The 21,800-nt window shown below is 35.0% G+C and overlaps 1 protein-coding gene across 3 annotated transcripts in view; it reads right to left on the reverse strand.

The window, feature by feature from the left end:
* The window catches only part of Fur2 (furin-like protease 2), a 336,953-nt gene that overhangs the window by 308,081 nt on the left and 7,072 nt on the right, over window positions 1-21,800 (reverse strand). For all 3 annotated transcript variants that reach the window (XM_083109351.1, XM_083109272.1, XM_083109193.1), the window contains exon 2: window positions 17,138-17,704. In XM_083109351.1, the coding sequence (XP_082965477.1) occupies window positions 17,138-17,317 (180 nt within the window). In that variant the 5' untranslated portion in view covers window positions 17,318-17,704. The remainder of the gene's footprint in view (window positions 1-17,137; window positions 17,705-21,800) is intronic.

The following is a 21,800-nucleotide window of genomic DNA, read 5'->3' on the forward strand; positions in this document are numbered from 1 at the left end:
TTCGGAATATCGAATACATACGCTTTTGTAACCGAATGACGGAATTTTGCGCATGATTTCAGTAGATTTTTGATTCGGAGAAATATTGTAACATATTTGCGTAATAAAGTGTCGACATTTTGTCATTTAATGTATCGTAAAGCAGATATATTATCCATATCACAAATGATGAGTTAATATAGTTATTTTTGTCATATCTTATTGACATTTGTTGGCATTCTCAATTGAAAAACATCGTTATTATCATCGCTGTTAATTATTACAAACAAATAGCAAGCGCACACATAGCAAGTTCATACAATCGAATATTTTCCGAATATCTTGAATGATAAACAAAATTGCATTAACTTGCTATTCTCATTATATCTCTCGCAAGTAATATTATTTAATAATTGAAATATCAACAATTATCATTAATGCAGAATATCGCTGAAGGAATAAAAGTATCAGTAATCAACAAAGTTTAATATCATTAAATCTATAATATAATTTTGACGTAAATCACAACAAAAGTTTTTAAACAATACAATTTTTAAACAATTATGGAAAACATTTTTACTAATTTTTTTTCACAAATGCGCGATCGTCATAAGACACTTATAAGAAAAAATAAATTGCGAGACAGTAATAATGACGGCAAGCAAGTGCTATAATTAGGCTAAATGCTTTAAATACCAAGTATAATTAAAAGACGTACTTGCAGTCAAAGACGCGGACATTCATTCGATGCGCCTTGAATTTCAAGCGAACCCGTAAAAGATAATATGCCGTAAAGTAAAGAGGGAAAAGACTATACTTCTAAAGTAGACTTCTAATCACTTTCCCCTGTTATCAAACCTTTGACCGAAATTTCACACTTCCGGACTCTCATTCCCGGCGCTGAGCCTTTTAAACAACGCTATGCGAGAATTGAAAAGTAAAATGAAAGATTTGAAATGTAAAATGAAAGAAACTACGATGCATTTTCTCCTTGTAATATTTCAGAAAAAATATTTAGTATTTTAAACGCATAAAATTGTGCAGACATTTGTAAAATTTACATTTTCTATTATTTCCAATGTAAAGTACAATTTCGGGAAGCAGTATTGATATCAAATTTAAATTTAGACATCGGTCAATGTCAAAATTATTTTGATTTTGCTCTCTACTATTCATCTATCGAATTTCGACAAATTGACACGTGGATTGTGCAATCTGTGGTCTGTTCTTTAATCGATACGAGTCAAATGTCAAATGTCAAACATCGACGTTTCTCGACACTTTCACGAGTTCAATGAAGCGAGCACGAGAGTTTCGCGACAGAAATCTTCTACGTGTTAATTCCATTATTGCTGATAATGCACGCAATAACACGGAGAAAACGTGTATAAGAGAGTGGAGGAATTTTGCGCGTCCTCTCTGATCATAATTTTCTGTATTTATCTCGGTGCAACGTGCGTTACACACAGGAATAATGAAGAGTAATACTAGTTTAATAAATAAACTGACTATAATGTACGCTCGAAATACACGGTTAAGTACGTGGAGGGTTTCGCATGCGCGAATGCAGCGGCGAACGTCATCGAATTTAATACCCGTTCCATGAAACGGTCTTTTCGAAAATTATTCTCCAACTAATAAGCGAATTTGTCGCGGATAGACATGTATCTCGAATATCAATACTGTTTTTTTTTGCAGAATTATAGAATATTTTTATATAAGAATAATCGAGGCGCACGCGCTTTTATCTCAAAATATAATATAAGTTTATGCGTTATATGCTTAATAAAGCAATTATTAAACTTAAAGTTGATATCTTATTTAATAATTAATCTTATTTAAAAATTAATATCTTTAATAATATTATCTTATTTAATAATATTAATTATTAAATAACTAATTATAAATATCAATATTAATATTTACTTCTATTAAATAAGATAATATTAATAATATTATCTTATTTAATAGAAGTAAATATTAATAATATTGATATTAATAATTATAGTTAATAATATTAATTCTTATTTATGTATACTGCAAATAACAATAAAAGATCATTTTGTTAAATAAAACAAAAATATTTGGTCGAACTATTTTGCTTACTCAATATGTAATTTAGTTTTATTTAATGAAAATAATATCACTGGAAAGAAATTAAATGTTACATTAATAATCTATTTTACATAAAGTTGTTTGTTGTATTAACTAAAGAATTTGTTTACCCATATTCAAACAAGAGATTGAAGTCAACTAAATTTTATTTTATTCAACAAAATACGACTCTCATTGTCAGTATATCTAGAAATATATGTACATTAATACTGACATATTAATATAATAATAATAAAACAATATTAATTAAAAATTCACATCAGGAATGTTAAAATTATCGAAACTACATATTACAGGTGTCTATATATTTAGAGTTTCTTTATGCACTACATAGAAAAAATGCGAAACTGAATAATTTCATTAGCTGCGTTCAGCAGAAAAAGCTGCTTTGCAACTGTTGCAAAATTCGTGAGGCTTGGTGTATGCTCTTAATTTTGGCTGAATCTAAGAGCATACATCAATCAGATTCAGCAGCCATTATGTATCCTGTAGCACAGTCACGATATCGATATTTAATAAATGCCATTCTTCGAGCGATACCGGTTATCCTTGAGACACACCGGAAGAGCTTCGTAATAGAAAATATATATCGACCGTAAACTTTGTAATCGTGCGGCGAGTCGAATTCTCGAAGTGTCTTACCGGTTGTTGTGTACATCGGCTCTTCCTACGATATCATATATATCGCACGACTATCCAACAACTATCGTAAACGTAAATTTAAGATCGGGAGAACGTCAGCCAGAAATAGAGCAGCTCGGTTCCGTTGTACGTTTACTCGACACGCGGTATATTTGGACGGAATAATAAAATGCTCGTAGAAACACGGCGCGTAAAGTCGCTTTCGAAACTATTGCACGATGACGGTTGTCTGTAGCGTCAGGTAATCGAACGGCAAAATGTTGCACGATGTCTCGAGACATTTCGTCGTTCGAAAATATTTCCAAAGAACGCCGAATATCACGAACGAACGAATTCACTCGAAAGTCCGGATACTTTCACTCATTTGAGTTGCCGGTTCTACTTTTTTTCATTAATGAGCAAAAAGATATCGATAGCGATATTATGCAGCAAAGAAAGTTGTTATACTTTTTACCTCGTTTAACTTCATTGTTAACTTCAATTAAGTTAAACGATCTTCACTTTTATTTAATCTGTTTATTAAAATTTTGTTTTCACTTTTTTGATTTAATTTTTTTATATCAATTTCTAATTTCATAAATTTGCTAAGAAATTAAATATAGTATACACACAGAATTATATCATTTCATATAGATTTCATAATATAGTATTAATATAATTAAAATTTGATAAAAAATGCCTTTACTGATTACTGTGCTTTTTAGAAAATATATCCTAATATTTGAAAATTAATAAAAAATAATTTGAAATAATTGAAAATTTCAAACAATTACTAAAAAACGCGAGATAAATAATTTTTGGTAGCTGTTGCATAATTGTTACGCAAAAATTAACACTGCTTATCTAAATTTATCATCGCGTTATCGCGAGAGCCATAAAACTTGAACAGCAAAAAAATCTCCGATATTTCACTGGCAAACAATTTTTATCATTGTCAATTTCTTATGACAGCGTCTCGTTTTCCCTACCGAGTATATTTACAATCCAAGTGCATACATGGTACTGCAAAGCGTAACGAGAAAAGGGAGGAAGTGTTGGGAGACCGGAATTTCCGTCGGAAATAGAAGACGACATGCGTACACGAAGATCGTAAAATGCGGTCTGCGCATAGCAACGGTGCGATATCGTCCAAGGTAAATGAAGACGGTAAATGTACGAGCACGTGCGATATTTCTTGAAATTGCACGCGTTTATTTTCATCGAGAACACGCGGATGTGTTCTCGGCGAGACGAACGTCTGGTTACGACACTACCAGGAACCACGTCAAAAGAACCGGCCAGACGAGATAGCGAGAACGACATGTGTATGTGTGTGGGTGAAGGCGTGTGTGAAAAACAGAGAGCGAAAAAGTGAATGAGCGTACGCGCGGATAGGAGAGAAAGAAAGCGAAATGAATGAGTGTTTTACGTCCGTGTGTCTGCGCAAAGAAAAAGTTAAAAGAACCCCGCAGATACTCGAATGAGAGCTATAAAAGAGATAAAGAGACGAAGAAATAAGGAGAGAATGATTGATATAAGATAGAGACGACGGGGCGGGTCCTCCCGTTGGTGATTTTTCTTTTATTTCTGTCTTCTGAGAAAGGGTGCAGGGGAGAGAGAACACTTAATACCGAGAGTTACATCTGGTTCTCAACAACGGTACAATTACTCCGTTAAACGACAACTCAGACGCGTTCCCCATGAAGTACTGGTTTCCCCTTATATGGGAATGCACAGGAGTAGGGCCCAGTCTCGCGAAACCAGGTCCCCCGGAATGGTTTACGGTAGAAAAGATACTTCGAACAGACATATATGTACACAACATCGTTGCTGCGCGCAACATGCTCGATATACGCAGCTTGATTTATGCAACGCGGATGTTGCGGTCGCGATACGCAACTGTGCGTAATTTCCGATCCAAATTTCAGCAAGAGCGCAAAATGCATTCGCGAAAGAATATGTGTATTTGTACAGAGAATGCAAATAATTGCTGTTTAACACTAGAATACTAGTTCCTAAGATGGAAACTTCAAGTGAAAGAGCTGTCTGTGCATTCTAAAAAATTACATATTTTTATTTACGCACACACAGAGCTCTTTCACGAATTACATAAAAATATCTAATTTTTTCTATGTAAATAATTAGATATTTTTATTTATTTTTATAATAGCATATAATTATAAATATAATTATATAATTATATAATATAATTATATAATTATAAATATAAAATGTAGAAAATAAATATGGAAAAAGATAAGAATCAGATTTCATTTTTCATCTCAATAATTACCCCAATCGCGTCCGTTCGTATTTTAATATTTTGTACAATCAATCTTTTCGAAGAACGAATATCGCTATGGATGGGGAAATGTCTCGGCATTTCTGATATTAATGACAAAGTTTTCCGAAGCTTACACGATCTGCGAGTCAAATTGATCGATCACCGATAGGTGCATCATAATTAATTGTTTGGATGCGTCAGGACGCATTTCCGCATTATACGCGGCGGCCATACGTGCGCAGGCATCGCCGCGGCCAAATCACGCGTCAATTAGGCAAACAAGGTGACATGTTCACCCTCGTCGATCATCGCGAGAAAACGGGAAGCGTTCTTAATACCGAGCACACTATAATGGCATACTATAGTGGTAATATCTAGAGACACGTACAATGTGTATTTTGTAAAATTGGCATTCAATTTCAAACGAGTCGACGAATATTTGGAATCGATCCACTTTCGTGTGAATTTATGCTGTTATTTAGTTGCTTAATGAAAATTGTATTTAATGTAGAAAATTACGCGATAAGATTGATCAATTAATTAAATCAATCAGTTAATTAAGTCAATGTAAAAAAAACAAATTTAAATTCAATTGTTTACTATCTATTTTAACAATTAAAGCAATGTTCATTTAAATTTCGAGTAAATTCATTGAATATATATCGTATCCTATTTTAACTAAAAATGTGCGCTTAAAGCTTAACACAAACACTTCACAATTACAATACACTATAAATTAATTATACAATTAACAATCAAACGTTCGGCTGATAAATAAACAAACTAAACAAATAATTCATCATTAGAACAGAGCAATAAAGCACACGCGTATCAAATAGATTTAAAATAGGTACTTAATATTTAATTATTTTCCGATTTAAAGAGTTAATCGCATTCGATGTACTTTACAACTAATTTGTTTATCGGAGACGATCTAAGGAAGAATGTTATGCGAAAAATATCGAAATGCATAATTCAGCGTACGCCGCAAGCTTTTAAATATACATGAACTACGTGATTTTGGACGTAACGTAAGTTATACTTTCGGAGAGACTTTGACACTTTCGCGCGCAATTTGCATTCGCGAATTTGCATCAGAAGCACGATTTCCCTTGCGAATTAGCTGCGAAACTGCGTTCTTTGTACTAAGAACACACTCTGACGTTTCGGAAACTGCGAAACAACGCGCCGCATAAAATTTGATCGTGATAAACAATAGAATCGTTACAAGATAATAATATTCGATAAATATTCTGAATCGAGTCGGATTCTAAATTTTGATTCTTTCTTAATCGCAGTCTCGCGAAATCATAACTCATTTATTATCTGCGTATTTCAACTATTAATAAGTGTCGTAGATATACTGTACAACCTCTCAACTATTTGTTCTATGAACTTTCGAAATTCATTTTTTATTTCCTTTTATAATTATCGATGAAAAATTTATCTAACTTTGTGATTTTTCTAACATTAAATATCTGATCAATAAAAAAATTTGAAATATTAAATTTGTGTTAACGTTAAAAATTGACATTATTGAATATTGAAAAAAAAGATTTTCCTTGTACAATTAAATTTTAATTGACTTTAAAAAATTTTAATTCTTTTTAATCGCGAATATAAGACAGATTTATTTTACAGATTTATTATATTTTAATTCTTTTTAAACTTAAAACTATTCTTCGAACGATATTGATATTTTGTATTTAATTTTAATCGTCTTTCGAGATCGAGTCACCAAATCAAATCTTGAAGATTTAAAAATCGAGAGAAATAGATTCCCAATAATCTAGACTAGATAATCGTTAAAAGAATGTCAATTTCAAATTTATCGAGGAATACGTAACTCGAAAGAAAATATAACAGAAGTGACCTCTGTTAAGCCAACAGAACCAAATAAGCAAAATCAAATCAAACCTATCAAACTATTTACCTATTTTGTACCACTAATAATAATTTTGTACCTTGTGCAATTTTGAAAAAAACTGTGACGCTGCCACCTTAATATTAAGCCAGCAGGACCACAATAAAAAAAAAGAAAAAAAGAAAATCAAGTACAGAAATATAACGGACTGAATTTGTACTAATTTGTACCATTAATAATAATTTTGTAACCTGTGCAATTTCGAAAAAAACCATAACACTGCCACCTTAAATATTAAGCCAGCAGGACCACAATAAAAAAAAAAAGAAAAAAAGAAAATCAAGTACAGAAATACACTAGACTGAATTTGTACTAATTTGTACCATCAAAAAAGACTTAATATATTCATCCCTTCTGCTTCAAACAACCCCCAATTGAATTTAGCCCTATCAGTCTCAAGAGTAAAGTACTCGTTCCCATTAGCAGAATCAATCGCTACTTGTACATTCGATGTGGCATAATTTGTATTATCAAAATATAAACGAGTACTTTACTCTTGAGACTGATGAGGATCGGGGGTAGTTTTTGAATAATCGGCGAAGGTACAAAATCTACAACTTTATATTTTGGTAGTACAAATTATGACACATCGAATGTACAAGTAGCGATTGATTCTGCTAATGGGAACGAGTACTTTATTCTTAAGACTGATAGGGCTAAATTCACTTGGGGGTTGTTTGAAGCAGAAGGGATGAATATATTAAGTTTTTTTTTTGATGGTACAAATTAGTACAAATTCAGTCTAGTGTATTTCTGTACTTGATTTTCCTTTTTTTCTTTTTTCTATTGTGGTCCTGCTGACTTAATATTAAAGTATCAGTGTCACGGTTTTTTTCGAAATTGCACAGGTTACAAAATTATTATTAATGGTACAAATTAGTACAAATTCAGTCCGTTATATTTCTGTACTTGATTTTCTTTTTTTCTTTTTTTTTATTGTGGTCCTGCTGACTTAATATTAAGGTGGCAGTGTCATGATTTTTTTCGAAATTGCACAGGGTACAAAATTATTATTAGTGGTACAAATTAGTACAAAATAGGTACTAAATAATTTGATAGGTTTGATTTGATTTTGCTAATTTGGTCCTGCTAGCTTAACAGAGGTACAGAAGTGGCATATCTCTATATAGTTGAAGGGAGAACTCGTTTTGCATCTTAATACCTGGTTGCCTCGAGCACAAGTGAAGATTCCTGCGTAAGCGGCTTATGTTACGTCTTGTGACTCGTTATTAGCATTTTCCTTTGAAAAAATATTCCAGGCGATGCGACGCACAACGACCTGTTTTATAAATCCGAAACTAAACAAAGAAAGGATTGCTTCTGCATCCTAAAAAAACAATGACATAAATAGATATATTAAAAATAAAAACACAACTATATTCAGAAATATAGACAAGCAAAAAGCTGAATGCGCACAGAGAAATGCACACATAGAAATATATTTGAGTATATATACTTTTTTATTTATATTTATAATATAAATTTATAAATTTATGTTCTCTTTATAATTATTTTGATTTTCTACCTTTATTAAATTATTTTTCTCACTTTTATATAATCTAAAAAAAATTATTTAAAACTAAAAAATATTATTTTTCGCGAGGCCTTTAATTATACAAAATTTGCAAACCAATAAAGCTAAAATCTTCAATCAAATTTTGCCTGAATCCGCTATTTATCGATTTGTTAAACAATATAACCAAACAATACTAATTTATTCCGCTCTATATAAATGCTCAGTGAAATCATAAATGCTCGTATCGAAAGTAAATCGGGAGGAAATGAGAATATGAGTGGAGGAAGTTGGAAAAATACCAGCCGCACTGGAAATCGGGAGATTTTCGCGCGCAAACGTCCAACGGTATCAGGGCGAAAAATAGATAAGAGTGAGCGACGCGGAAGGAAACTGATTTTCCACGGTCCGTCGGGGTGAAACGATTCGCGGAAATTGTGGCAGCATGGTATAAAGCCGACAACGGTAGTCTCCATCATGCGTCACGGCGTATCTGGGACTGAGAAGCATACCCTCGAAACGAACCACCCGATCTTTCTTTCGCCCGTGCTCCTGGGGTGTAAAAATATTTATTTTTAAACCCCGCCGAGTGATCCTTCGTCCGCAAAGCCATTGGCTGGAAAATATTTCTCATCTCATAGAAAATTAATTTTTTCCCCAACCCTTTTCAAACTAACTGGTAATTCGAGCGTCCACCCTCCTTATGCGTCGACCACCCTCGCAACCAAAAGCAGACCTATCGTACGCTTGACTTAACCGCATTAACACGATTAACTAATCACATTAACACAAGGATAAAATTTCATTATTATATAAATTTTACTTGATAAATGTTCGTTTTAGCAAAAAAAAAAATTTTTATGATAACAGACGATATTTAAAAATACACTCGATATTTTTTTATATCACGTCTCCAAATATTCGCATTCTCGTAATTTTAATCTTGGAAAATCTAGCAATCTTATTATTAGTGTGAGAGCGTGTTTTATCGCAAGAATAAACGTAAAGACATGTCTTTCCCAGAGAGAAAGGAAAATAACATCGTAGCAACCTGCCGTTGTCGTTGAAAAATATATAGAATATAACTCGGCATAGGTATGTATATATATCATAAACAAATGTGTAGTATCATAATGTGGACGTGGAAATATAGACGAAGAATAAGTATAGAACGTTTCACGTGAAATGGCTCGGTTATGCGCAACCTTAATATTACATCAGTATAGCGTGCATTGTAACAAGTCTCAACTAACTCAACTTTACATTCTGAGCTACGTATCTTGGGAGAAAATTATAACTGTATTTCAGCATCTCATCAAGTAATTGAAACTTAGATCTTAATAAAACCTTACACGGACATAGAGAGAAGTCAAGTTTAAGACAAATTTGATAATTTCTGCTCGAAATGTTATAAGAAGGAATTTAAATTATCACACCTCTGGAAATGTTATATAAAAAAAATTAAATTATTATATGCAATAAAATTAAAACGCTTTTTCTCCCAATTTTTCTTTTCTTTTGCTCTAAATTTTAAGTTAGGAACTTATTAAATAAATGTTAACAAACATATTTTCCATCAATTAATTTTTATATAATCTTTCGTATGTTGTTTTTATTACTATAACTATAAATGTTTAAAAACAAACGTGACAGGTGCATCGTGAAACATTCCGTACGTAAACTGACATATATGTTTCTAGTATAATTATACACGTGGGAAAATCTCGCGCGTATGCGAAATCCTTTCGCCGTAAATGGCCTCACCTTTAATGCCGCAGCGAACATTTCTAGAACAGACGAGTGCGGCTGCTTTTGCGCGATACATCTACCGTCGCCGATCGGAAAATCGTATTAAGATCATAACCGTCGTATCGTTTATAACATCATGTGATCGTAATACGCTGAAGAGAGACGTGGGTTGCAAGAGAGCAAAAGAAAATAATCGCGTTACCGATCCGCAGTCAATTCCGACAAGCTTAATTGCCTGTCTTGCGAAACGATTGATACCACTGGCAATTTGATATCGCGATTATACAATAACGCGCGTGTCAATGGCGTGGCCCCATTTCTCGCGCGAGTCGTGTTCCATTTTCCTCTACAGAATCTAATGCGAAAAGGACTTTTTTTGTCGAATAAGGGGTCGGCCGGAAGCTTACTTTCTAATTAAGTGTCAGCAGTTGAGAACGTGAGTACACATCTTATATAATGGAACATATAAAAGTATTTTTTTTTTACATTATGGAATAAAATCACATAATTTCTGCTAATTTGAGGAAAAAACAAAAGCAGAGAATTACAGTTTCAAAATTAATTGTGACGCTATGTTACAATTATTAAAAAAGAAATAAAGATTAATAAATTAATTAAAAATTATGTCAAATAAATACTTAATATTATTTGCATAGATATTAATTCGGAACAGCATGAAATACGATTGAAATACATTTATTATTTTTTCCACACACTCTCTTCGACTCGAAAGAGCAATTTATCCAACTGCGATGAAAAATCAAATTTTTCTACAAAGGACAAAACTCTTCAATTTTCACAAAACGTGCAAATAGAAAAATACGCAACTTTGACATTGTACGTGACGATGGCAGCGAGGAAATTCACGGTTGACAGAAAATCGCAATATTCAGATCGCAAGATTCAGATACTGTGCTTAATTTTGGGAGGTGGAGAAAGAGAGAGGTAGGAGGAGGGAAAGTTGGACGCTCGTGATATGCTAGCCGCAGAGCAGGGAAGAGTAATCGCGTTACTAACCCGCCGTAAATTCCGGTGAATCCCTGAGCACGCGCACGCTCTCGCTCTCGCTCGCTTGCAAAACGTAACGCAACGTAACGTAACGTATATAGCGAGAAATTTGATAGCCGCGATTACAGACTAGGAGGTCCGCCCGCAGCGGAAGGATAATCAATTGGCTTAACTCGAGCGCCACGTCAAACTCGATCCCCGCACATTCGACTTGTAACATTCGCGTCGATCGAATCGATTTCGTTTTAATTTCAGACCACCCCCGCCAGGCCTCGTATCCCTTCATCGTAATGTCCGAGTTGCAGATAACTCGTCTGTATGTGTGTATCTGACAGATAACTCGAGAGAGAGAGAGAGAGAGACATATATATGTATATACATTATATAGAACACGCGATTTGACTGAGTTGGACGAAACTTATTACCGAAGTAGGAAATGAGGCGTAACTTTGTTAACGCCCTTATGCGCGAAATTTCACGGACTCCAATTTATCGAGTTCGTTGTTATAAACTTATTTGTCTGCGAAATCGTGCCAATCCGGTAGAATCTCACGCATTCCACCCAGCAATAGCTTCTGACGCTAATGATCTTAAAAAGTTGAAAAATTCGAGATTTCTCGGTTTTTCGATATTTTTCGCTCTTTACACTCTTCTCTCATTACAGCTACCGTATAGCAAAGAATTATAATAAAAGAATAGCTGCATTTTTTTAAAAAAAGAACTTCATATTTTTCGTGCTGAGAAAGGTAGGATTTGAGTTATTTTCCCGTCAATTAATTATTTTAGCTAGATATTTAGCGCAGTATATTTGCGTGATTTTTCAACGTCTCTCCGATACGTTCCGCAAAATAACCCAGCGTTGTTGCCACCAACCTCTCCTCGCTTTACATAATGGCCGGATTTCGCGAATTTGCATACTTACCCCTCTTGCCCTACTACCCTTGTCAGACGCGGCGAATATTATGAGACTACGCGAAGCGATCGTCGAACGCAAGTTTAACATTTTGTCACACAATAGCGGCATAGTTCGGTAAATTTCTTTCCGCTTGTTAACTTAAATGACACGTCACGTCAGGTTAAAATACTTTGACTAGGTACTTTATCCATCCAATCTTACATCGCGCGACAAATAATATCTAAGAGTGCTAAAGTCTAAAGCGAGTTTCTAAAAAATCGATTAAGCGGCTTGCTTTCTCTTATTCATAATTAATAATATCAGGGACCAGATCGTCTAAATATTACAAATAATTTTAATGAATATAAATAAGCTACAATAAAAATAGTATTCTTCATCAAGAGTGATTTTTTCCTCAAAAACAAAAAATGCAAAAGTAATGTAAATGTTCATTATACGACAAGTTAAATGGTTATTCATTCAGTTTTTAAATTAATTGAATGTAGACTTTTTAATACAAAAAATTGATTAAAACAATTTTCAATATTTAACTAATTAAATTTATACATTTTTAAATAAATTGATTGTTAGGTATTTTAATGCAGAACTGATACAAAAACTCTTCATTAGTATTTAATTAATTATATTATAATTAAATCGAATATCGCCGAATTACTTATTCCTGCTAAGTATTCGGAATTTAACGCTTTGTCGGAACAATGTATAACATTTCGTCGGAAATTCAGACCTTCCGCGCATTTTCCGCTTCTTCCAAGGAATCGTCCGAGAACTCAACCGTAAGTCATAATGGCTGCGCTCTAATGTGACATTAAAAAAAAAAAGAAGAAGAGTCTCTCACTGTGCGCGAAACGCGCCGCTTCCGCCGCGCGACACACGACACGTCCGTTTTCGGAGCCGCGGTAGTTTCCACAGCGATTTTCCACCGCGGCTTTTCCACCCATCGCCCCCTCCTACCTACCTGTGCGCGCGGTGGCCACATTTTTCCAACAACGAGCGCTAAAGTTTTTATCTCGTCGGGGAATGACGTACGGGATGGCGAAGCCCCTCTTTTCACCGCTCGCTCGCTCGCGCGCGTCGCACTTCCACCCTCTCTCCTCCTGCTATCAACCCCCTGCGCCAATCCAACCGGTCGGTTTCGCGTTCCAGGGCGATGAGGGGGCGCAAGAGGAATAAAAAAAAAAGAAATAGGAGAATGCGAATATGTATACGTGTTGTGAGATAAAAGTTTATTACCGGAGTCTCGCAGAGCCATTCACCGATGCACACTGGATGCACAACGATCGTTCCGTCATTCCTCTTGTCTCCGTCTCCTCTGCTTCTTTTTTAACCCTCGCTTCTCGTCCCCCGTAAAGTTACTACGAATATCGGAGGATGGTGAAGTAAAAGGGAAGGGAAAGGGGGGAGATATGAAACGGCGACCGTTATCTACGGATAGTAACAGCACCCTGGACGTGTATGTCGCGTGAATAGTGCTCCAGGTGGAACCAACAAGAGAGATATGCGTTTGCTTGTGCTGCGTAAATAAGATTACACGGAAGAACAATGTCGCTTACGAGACTTTACGTCTGAGAGTCTGGGATAATTATTTTTGTACCGTATTAGAAAGAAGTAATTTAAAGAGCCATGCGCAAAGTGTTTGTAAAAATCTGAAAAATGCTTTTGTAAAGCGCTGTCTCTTCTGCTTATGACAACATTTTTACCACTCGTGACGAGTCTTCTAATTTTTTGAGACGAGCAGTATTTCTGAAACCTGTTTTACAAACTAACATGGTGCTCGTCGACTAACAAAATATATGTTAATATGCCGGAAATTAAATGTCGAAGAGATTTGCAATCTTAATATATGTGATCGTTTCGCGAGAGGCTTTCGCAATAAATTATCACAAAAAAATATTTTATTAGAAACTCAATCTTTATATATTCCTGACATTTTACTACATTAATTAACAAAGGCAAATTTTTCCACGTCAACTGTTTAGTCATTATTTGTTTTAACATTCAAATAGTTTTCGTCACAAAAACCGGTTGCACGAAGATTGCATAATTCTCTGTCGTCTGCAGATGCGATAAGCTGTGACGAAAAGATGCGTTCTACTACTCTGTATGTTTCATCTTCGTATTTTTAGAACTTAAATTCCGTCTCTCGTAACTTTCACATTATCGCAATCCGTAAAATTCCACATCCAGAGGTATTCGTTCAGATATGTATTCGACATAAGGACACTCGCTCTTTGTCGTTTATCGAGACCGGGAATATCATTAAAAGGATCGGCATAATCATTCCTGCAACGAAACTTGCTCCCTTTTGCAAACGACGACATTCGACTCGGTTCAATTATTCGCGCCTTCATTGGAAGAAATTAAATTTTACAAGCACGTGAAATCTATCAAAGATCTTCGTTGCACCAGTATGTTAAAGCGCAAAGACAGCGAAGCGTAATCTCTCGATTCTTTTGACACAAACGGAAGTAAAAGCTTTATTATTCGTAACTAGGAAAACGCGAGAAAGCGTGAATATATAAAAGGAAAAAATGACTGTGATAATTTACATGTATTCGCAATTGAACATCGACGATTAAATTACATCGTACAAATTTTTGTCGCGATTAATCTCTTGATAAAAAGCATTAAAAAGTTAAAATGCTTTATAACATAAATATAATTAAAATTGTTATTTTCAGAATAAGAAATAGTCGCTTTCGATACAAAGAGAAAATTTTCGATAATAATACATTATATTTATATATTATAAATTTGTCATATTAATTACATTAATTACACATTAATTAAAATATTTACTATTAAAAATATTGTTTTTATTGCATAATTTTTATTGCATTGCAGCGCGAGTAGTTATATAATTATTTGATCGTTAATTAATGCCGTAACCAATATTCTATCAAGCAGCTACAAATCACTTGAATATCGAAGATCTTGATGAAGATCTGGTTTTGACGAGAAAACCTGTATGGCTATAGCATTTCGCATAGGAAATATTTTATATCGCGCTGCGTTGATCCCGGCGTGGACACACAATTACGTGATTTGCATGATATTTTAAAAACGTGGATAACGATTGCGTTTTTGCATTTTAAATGTGACATAACCAAAATGTTGCATCACACAAAAACAATGTGCATATTTTAATACACGCGGATGATTCAACATTTGAATTCATCTTCAATATAACAAGATTTCTGATCAAGGAAATTTCTTTTCTCGACATAAACACATAAAATCTCAGCAATAATTTTGCAAGATATTAAAAATTAAAAAAATAAAAAGCATTTCTTGATTTTCATCGTCTTTTCTCTCTTAATTTAAAGTTCTCTTAAAGTTTTCTCTTAATTTAAGGTTCTTTATTATTAAAGTAATAAGAATATTGTGAAATTTGGCAATTTTTTTGTTGAGAAAAAATCGCATTAAATAAACTTTATTATGCGCAGAAATTTCGAAACACTCCGTATATATCGGTCATATATTTCTGTACTTGCGGTAATACATCGAGCAATATGAACGAGTGCTTAGCGTGCAATCGGGCTGTATAAATGAGTATTTAGCGTGCGATGTTTCTGTCGCGTATACACCGTTGCCTGACCGCGATATACGACTTTGGGAATGACGGTACGATATTTATCAAGCGTCTTATCAAGCAGTGAACCGGGCACACTTCCCGTATCCTCCGATAGACAACGGGATATTCCAGTTGCGCGAAACGAAACGCGCTAACAATCTCTCTCTCTCCGTCTCTCACGTTGTTGTAATCGGAGTCGCATTCGTTAGGCACCAATCGACACGCCGTTGTCGACACGCGAGGCAAATGTATCATATATATAGTGTTTCCAAACATTATACCAATCAAAGTTTCGCCCACGTGGATATCTAGTTCAATTTAAAATCGATTCTTATCGCGCGATAAATATCTGAAATATTATAATTATCTTCTTTTTCGCATATTTTAAACTTTGATAGCGTCAATCTATTTAATTTCAATCATTTTTTATACTCGAAAAATCTACGAGCAGTTTTCGGTATAATTTATGAAATTTTAATAGTAGAATCATATAGCATTTCAAAACATCATTAATATTAATTTTCATTAAAAGGCTAGTGTAAAAAAGATAATTTATCTGAACCATATAATTAAATAACTGACGTTAATCCATTTTAACTAGTCATTCCTAGTAAATAACACGGTAGCGTAAATCCGTATAAATATATTTCGTTAGCGTGTGAATGAAAATAAACTAACAATTGTTTCGTGAATTAATCTCAATTCATGATTGTTTGGTATGTTATATTATCGTCACCTTAAACGATCTGCGAGGAACATTCTACATCACATAGCCATTTCTAGTATAAACCGCGTTAGAGAACCCTCCGGCAATAGCTCCATCCAATCTGTCTCGTTAGATCGCATTCCCTGCCTGCCTCCTTCCTCTAACCCGTTCGACATGATCGACACCCTTTCCCCGTCCCTTGACCTCGCAGCACGACGGTGCAGCATCGACCGTAACGGAGCATCTAATCTCATCATCGACGACGGTACGGGTAAACGTCAATATCTGATTCGACGTAAGGGACGAACATGCGTTGTCAGAAGCTAGTCCCGGTAATCTTGCAAAGTGCAAAAATACTCGAGAAATCTCAAATTGCACTCGAAAAGCTCGTCGCTCTATAGACAATTTTGTCTTTTAAGATGTTTGAAAATTTCAACAATACTCTCTCTTTTTGATCGATAAATTCTTGCATTTCTTAAGAATCTCAAAAATTTAAAGGTACTTGATAAATGTTATATAACTTTTGTCGATTAAATTTTTTCTAAACCATGATGCATAAATTGTCGATATTTTACATTTTGAAGAAAAGAAGAAAGAAATTGAATTTTATATGAAAATTTGATGACAAAATTATCATTAGATTTGTAACAATCGATTCTTCTCTCTCTCTATATATATAGAAAAACTTTCTTTAGAGCTCGACGTTCTCGATTTCGCTTTCTTGGTAAGAAAAAAGTGACCCACTTACCTGTCCATGGTTGTCGAATCCGTGCTCCTGAGCGATCTCATCCGCAGCCTCCGGTCCGCTGGGCACGTAAACGGCGAACTGATTCGAATAGATTGGCACTGGTCGCTGCCGTGGTCTCGGTTCGGATCTCGCGCCGGCCAGCAGCGCGCACACAATCAACAACGTCACCCTGAAGATCATGTCGTCGACGACGAGTGACGACGACGGGTCCTATAATCGTCGCGGACGATATTATCCGACACTGATGGAGCGCACGACGTCGCGACTGACGTTTCGGGACGTTAGAAAACACGTGTCGCGCGTACAACGAATCTCGCGATTTAATTTACGATCGAGCGGGCGATCTCTCGCGATCGATCGATCACGATTCTCGACGGAACTCGCGAGTCTCGCATCGAATGCGCGCACTTTATTTCCGCGAGGACGCCGGGTCGGGGAAAGACGAACGCGACGAGGGCTGACGGATGAAGTCGTGTCAACGGGATGAAGACGGTGCTGCGAGTTTCGCTCGTCGTCGTCCTCGTTGTCAGCGAGACGGCGGTGCCGGGCTAGTCTTATCCTCTTATCCTGCAACACAAAGACGAGGAAAACCACAGGTTATATCCGGTGTGTATTCGCGTCACGCGCGCCAAGTCGGAAGGACGCGGTGGGAATTCTTGCGGGCGCCGAGCGTTGTGCGATATTAATTGTCACCGAGAACCGGGAGAGGGGGAGGTGGGGGGATAGTTCGTTTTTCCTGCTTCTTGACGTGCGCTCCACGGATTTGCATCACAATGTTTCGCCATGGGCGTGCACGCGAATGTTTGCAAACTCCCTCCCTCTTCCTCTTCTTCGCGCGCGTTGTTCAAAGTATTCTTATTCTCTCTCGTTTCTCGAGCGAGAGAAACAAGAGGTAGGAAGCCAAAAACCCGCGTGTTATTTAATAACCGAATCCTTTGTTTTTGCGAAACGACGGCGTACGGTGACGCAATTGTTTTGCAAATAGCCGAGTGCGGCATACTTATTCATTTAGCGCGACGCGTACAAATAAAACGTATTATATCGTAACGAAATGTATCGACGCGATAAAATGATTATTGATTATGATTATGACTGTGTGGATGCGACCGTCACATAACACAACGCAATTAAACTTGCATATGCGCGTTCCCGGTGATCCTCGGTTAACCGCCTAATAAATGCCATTACAATGACGGATTCTGTCGTCCATTTTCCTTATTTGTGGCAAATTAATAAAGTTTGATACATCCATTTTGGATATTTCATTCGAAGTGACGTAACGACAAGCAGAGGGGTGATTATGTTCTTTCCCCCGTTCCAGGGAGAAGCTCGCGGAATTATAAAGAAAGTTTGTGCTATAATTTCGAACGCGTAATCGTTACGCAATCGAATTGAATTCGTCGGCAAAAGTAAGGGGAAAAATTAAAACGGAACTTGGTGAAACGCGTGGCAAAATCTTCCGATCAAAATTCGATTGTAAGCTATATAGTTTATAGTAGCTGAAGTTCGATAAGTAACTGGTAGACTAGTAAGGCAAAAAGAGAAGTTTGTTTCCACGGCACTGTCGATAGTTAAGACGAAATGAGCGAAAGGCCGAACATGAGTCGAGTTTAAAGTTAATCGGACTCTCTCACGAAACTGTTACCGCTTGTAATAATTAATCGAGAAATAAGCTGAAACACTTAACGGATATGATTTATGTGCGTTATAATTTAAAAAATAAAAAATGCTTTAAAAAATATTCAAAGCGTACAATTACTTTGATCCAAATTGACACAATTATCGAGTAATAAATTTCACTGTTGCAAATAAATTAGATGCAACCAATTTTGCGAAGTAAAAAATCTTGTATTATGTAAATTAAATATTAATCATGTATCTTCAGTATCAAATATAGACGTTGTTATCGTGAAAATCGATATAATACACAATTATACGATAAATATTAATTTATTAATCATTTAAAAATCCTCGATCGCAATTGTCCTAATGTCTAATTCTATTAGTTAATGTCATCTACTTTTATTAATTATCTTCTATTCATTATTTACTTGGAACAAGTAAATACAATCATAAGAAAAGATTACAGTTTGCAGAAAAAATTACAATGATTTGCATTTATTTGCTCGTAATGGCATCAATCAAATGTGTGATTTGAATTTAACGGCGGATCAAATGCGAATTAATCCAGTAGTGATTGTAAATCCGGAAATTAGATAAAAACTTCGAATTTCGTTTACTGCATTTCATTTACTGCAAGTTTCGTTGAATGCAAATTCGCGAAAACGAGGATCAATGATTAATGCTGGAAAAATGCAAATTCTCTTAGCCGAGCTAAAACATCTTGGAGATGTAGACCAAATTATTTAGGGGAAATTCATCTCTTAGATCGGTTCTTTACTTGTATAGAGTAATAATAACGCGTTACACCATCGCATCTTGTGCGTCGATCTTATCATTCGCTGTCTATTCTCAGCGAGTAGTGAATGTTCTCAAAGTGAGTATAGCGAGATACAGCGAATGAACACGAACATTACATGTATACGTTCATTCGCCTTAACTCATTAAGACCCAAACGTAAAATGAGACGCGAGCCTTTGACGCGAGCCATGTCAGATAGCTCGCTTTGATAATAAATGAAATGCTACTGGAAGATTCGCTGATACCGGTAGATTCGCTGCGCCAAAGAAAATCGGGTATCAAATTAACTGTCATTCCGAACATCGGAGAAATTACGAAGCTAGTTTATTTAATATACGAATTTTTTGACCTTATGCGTCTGCTTGACGAATAATTCACCCGGAGCAGTACCGTGCGAACATATCGAGGTGAAAATTTCATACGTCAACGTAATAAAATTCGTCGCGTAAAAATTCGCTTGCTGCCCGCTTCGATTTATGGAACATCCAGATGAGTGAATATCAAATGGATGCATTATTCGGCGTTGATTTTAAATAAACAACGAATGACGGTGTTCGTCGAATACCAATTTTCATTATCAACGCAAAAAATAAGTCAAATACAAAAGACTGAATTGATTGCAAAATCTCTTTTGAATTTTATTTATTATTACAGAATTTTCTTATCATTTTCTCAAGTTTTACAAACCTTAGTAATGCGCGAGAAATTTTTATAAATTTGAAAATAACAAGTATGTAAGAAAATTTCAAATTTTATGAAATATAAAGAAAAATATTATATTTGTACAGCTATGTAAACTTTTTAACTAATTTTTATTTCGTATTTTATTTTATTATTTTTTATAATTTTATTATTCAATATATTGTACTTTTGTTTTATTATTTTTATTTTAATTATTTTATTTTTACTTGTTCAATTTTATAAATATATATATTACACACACATATGAAATATTAATATTTAAAAAAATTTGCGGAATATTGGCATATTTTCAGTAGAGGAATTTCATTAAGTTTACATAAGAGCGCTGACTTGCTATTTGTGGCGCTCACGATGTATGCCATTTTTATATGATTCGCTGTTCGATAATGCGAACTCGACAAAACTTTCGCAAACTCTGACAAGTCGAATTTTAAGATTCAAATACTTTCAAGATGAATCTATTCATTTAGAAACGACAATGTCGAGCTGGCCGTAACACATGATGTTTGAACGACAAGTACGCGACCAACTTCGATGACGTCAAGATTCTCTGTACTATTTTTAGCACACGAAAAACTGCTTCAAGAAAGTCTTTGAGTCGTTCATATCTTCTTATATGACTATATATATCAAGTAGGTGTTAAGACGAAATAAATTAGCAGCTGCGTATTTTTGATCGCTTTCTATCACTTATGTATCACAAGTGAAGAAAAGAAGTGAAACTTGCTTGAAGAATTTCGACATAATCGACTTGATTATTGAAATTGTACGGATAATTCATTAAAAACTCCAGTTTATCTCCCGGATTTTTAAACTAATAAAAAGTTTAATTGTTAGATTTAAAAAAAACTTTAGGGATAAAATTAAATCTAGTTACTTAGTTTCGTTGAAAGAAATAAAGAACTAAGTATATCGAGTGTTCTATAAACGTCAGTCGGTACTTGAAAAAGAAAAAAAATTCTGCACGTAAAAAAATCGCGATAAAATATGTCGCAGGTATATTTATATGTATATATCCTTATTAAACACGAAGAATGATTTGGTCGAGCTGAGCGCGATTCATGATCACAAGAGCAAAACGCGAGAATATCTTCTGTCATGTACTACTTAAATTGCGAAAACCACTTGCGCGACACTATCATCCGCAATTACGAAGACCGCGTACTTTGAGAAGGCCGACGAAGAATATAAACTCGTCCCAATGAAACTTTGGAGCGCTCGCTTCCGTGTTAATGTTCGCAAAAGTTAAATCCCGAGTGAATACAGGTCAGCAATAAAGCGCTCCTAGGCAAGGATAGCTGCATTTACCAGGGAAAATACGGTCAGCAAGACCGACGCGAAGTTTCTCGCCCGAAAACAGGATCGCTCAGCTGTTAACGCCTCTCGCGATATCGCTCCATTTCACGTATACGCGATGTAATAAGAAATATGTAATTCTTGCGCACATTAAATAACGATAATTAAAAATCTCTGGAAAGTTGAAACTTAATGCAGTGAAATAAAGAGATTGCATATCATGTGTATTTGCGTTCGATATTTC

Source organism: Camponotus vicinus, unplaced genomic scaffold, assembly GCF_025532165.1.
Source record: "Camponotus vicinus isolate PSW18456_S1 unplaced genomic scaffold, iyCamVici1.0 SCAF_1, whole genome shotgun sequence".
Classification (NCBI taxonomy): Eukaryota; Metazoa; Arthropoda; class Insecta; order Hymenoptera; family Formicidae; genus Camponotus; species Camponotus vicinus.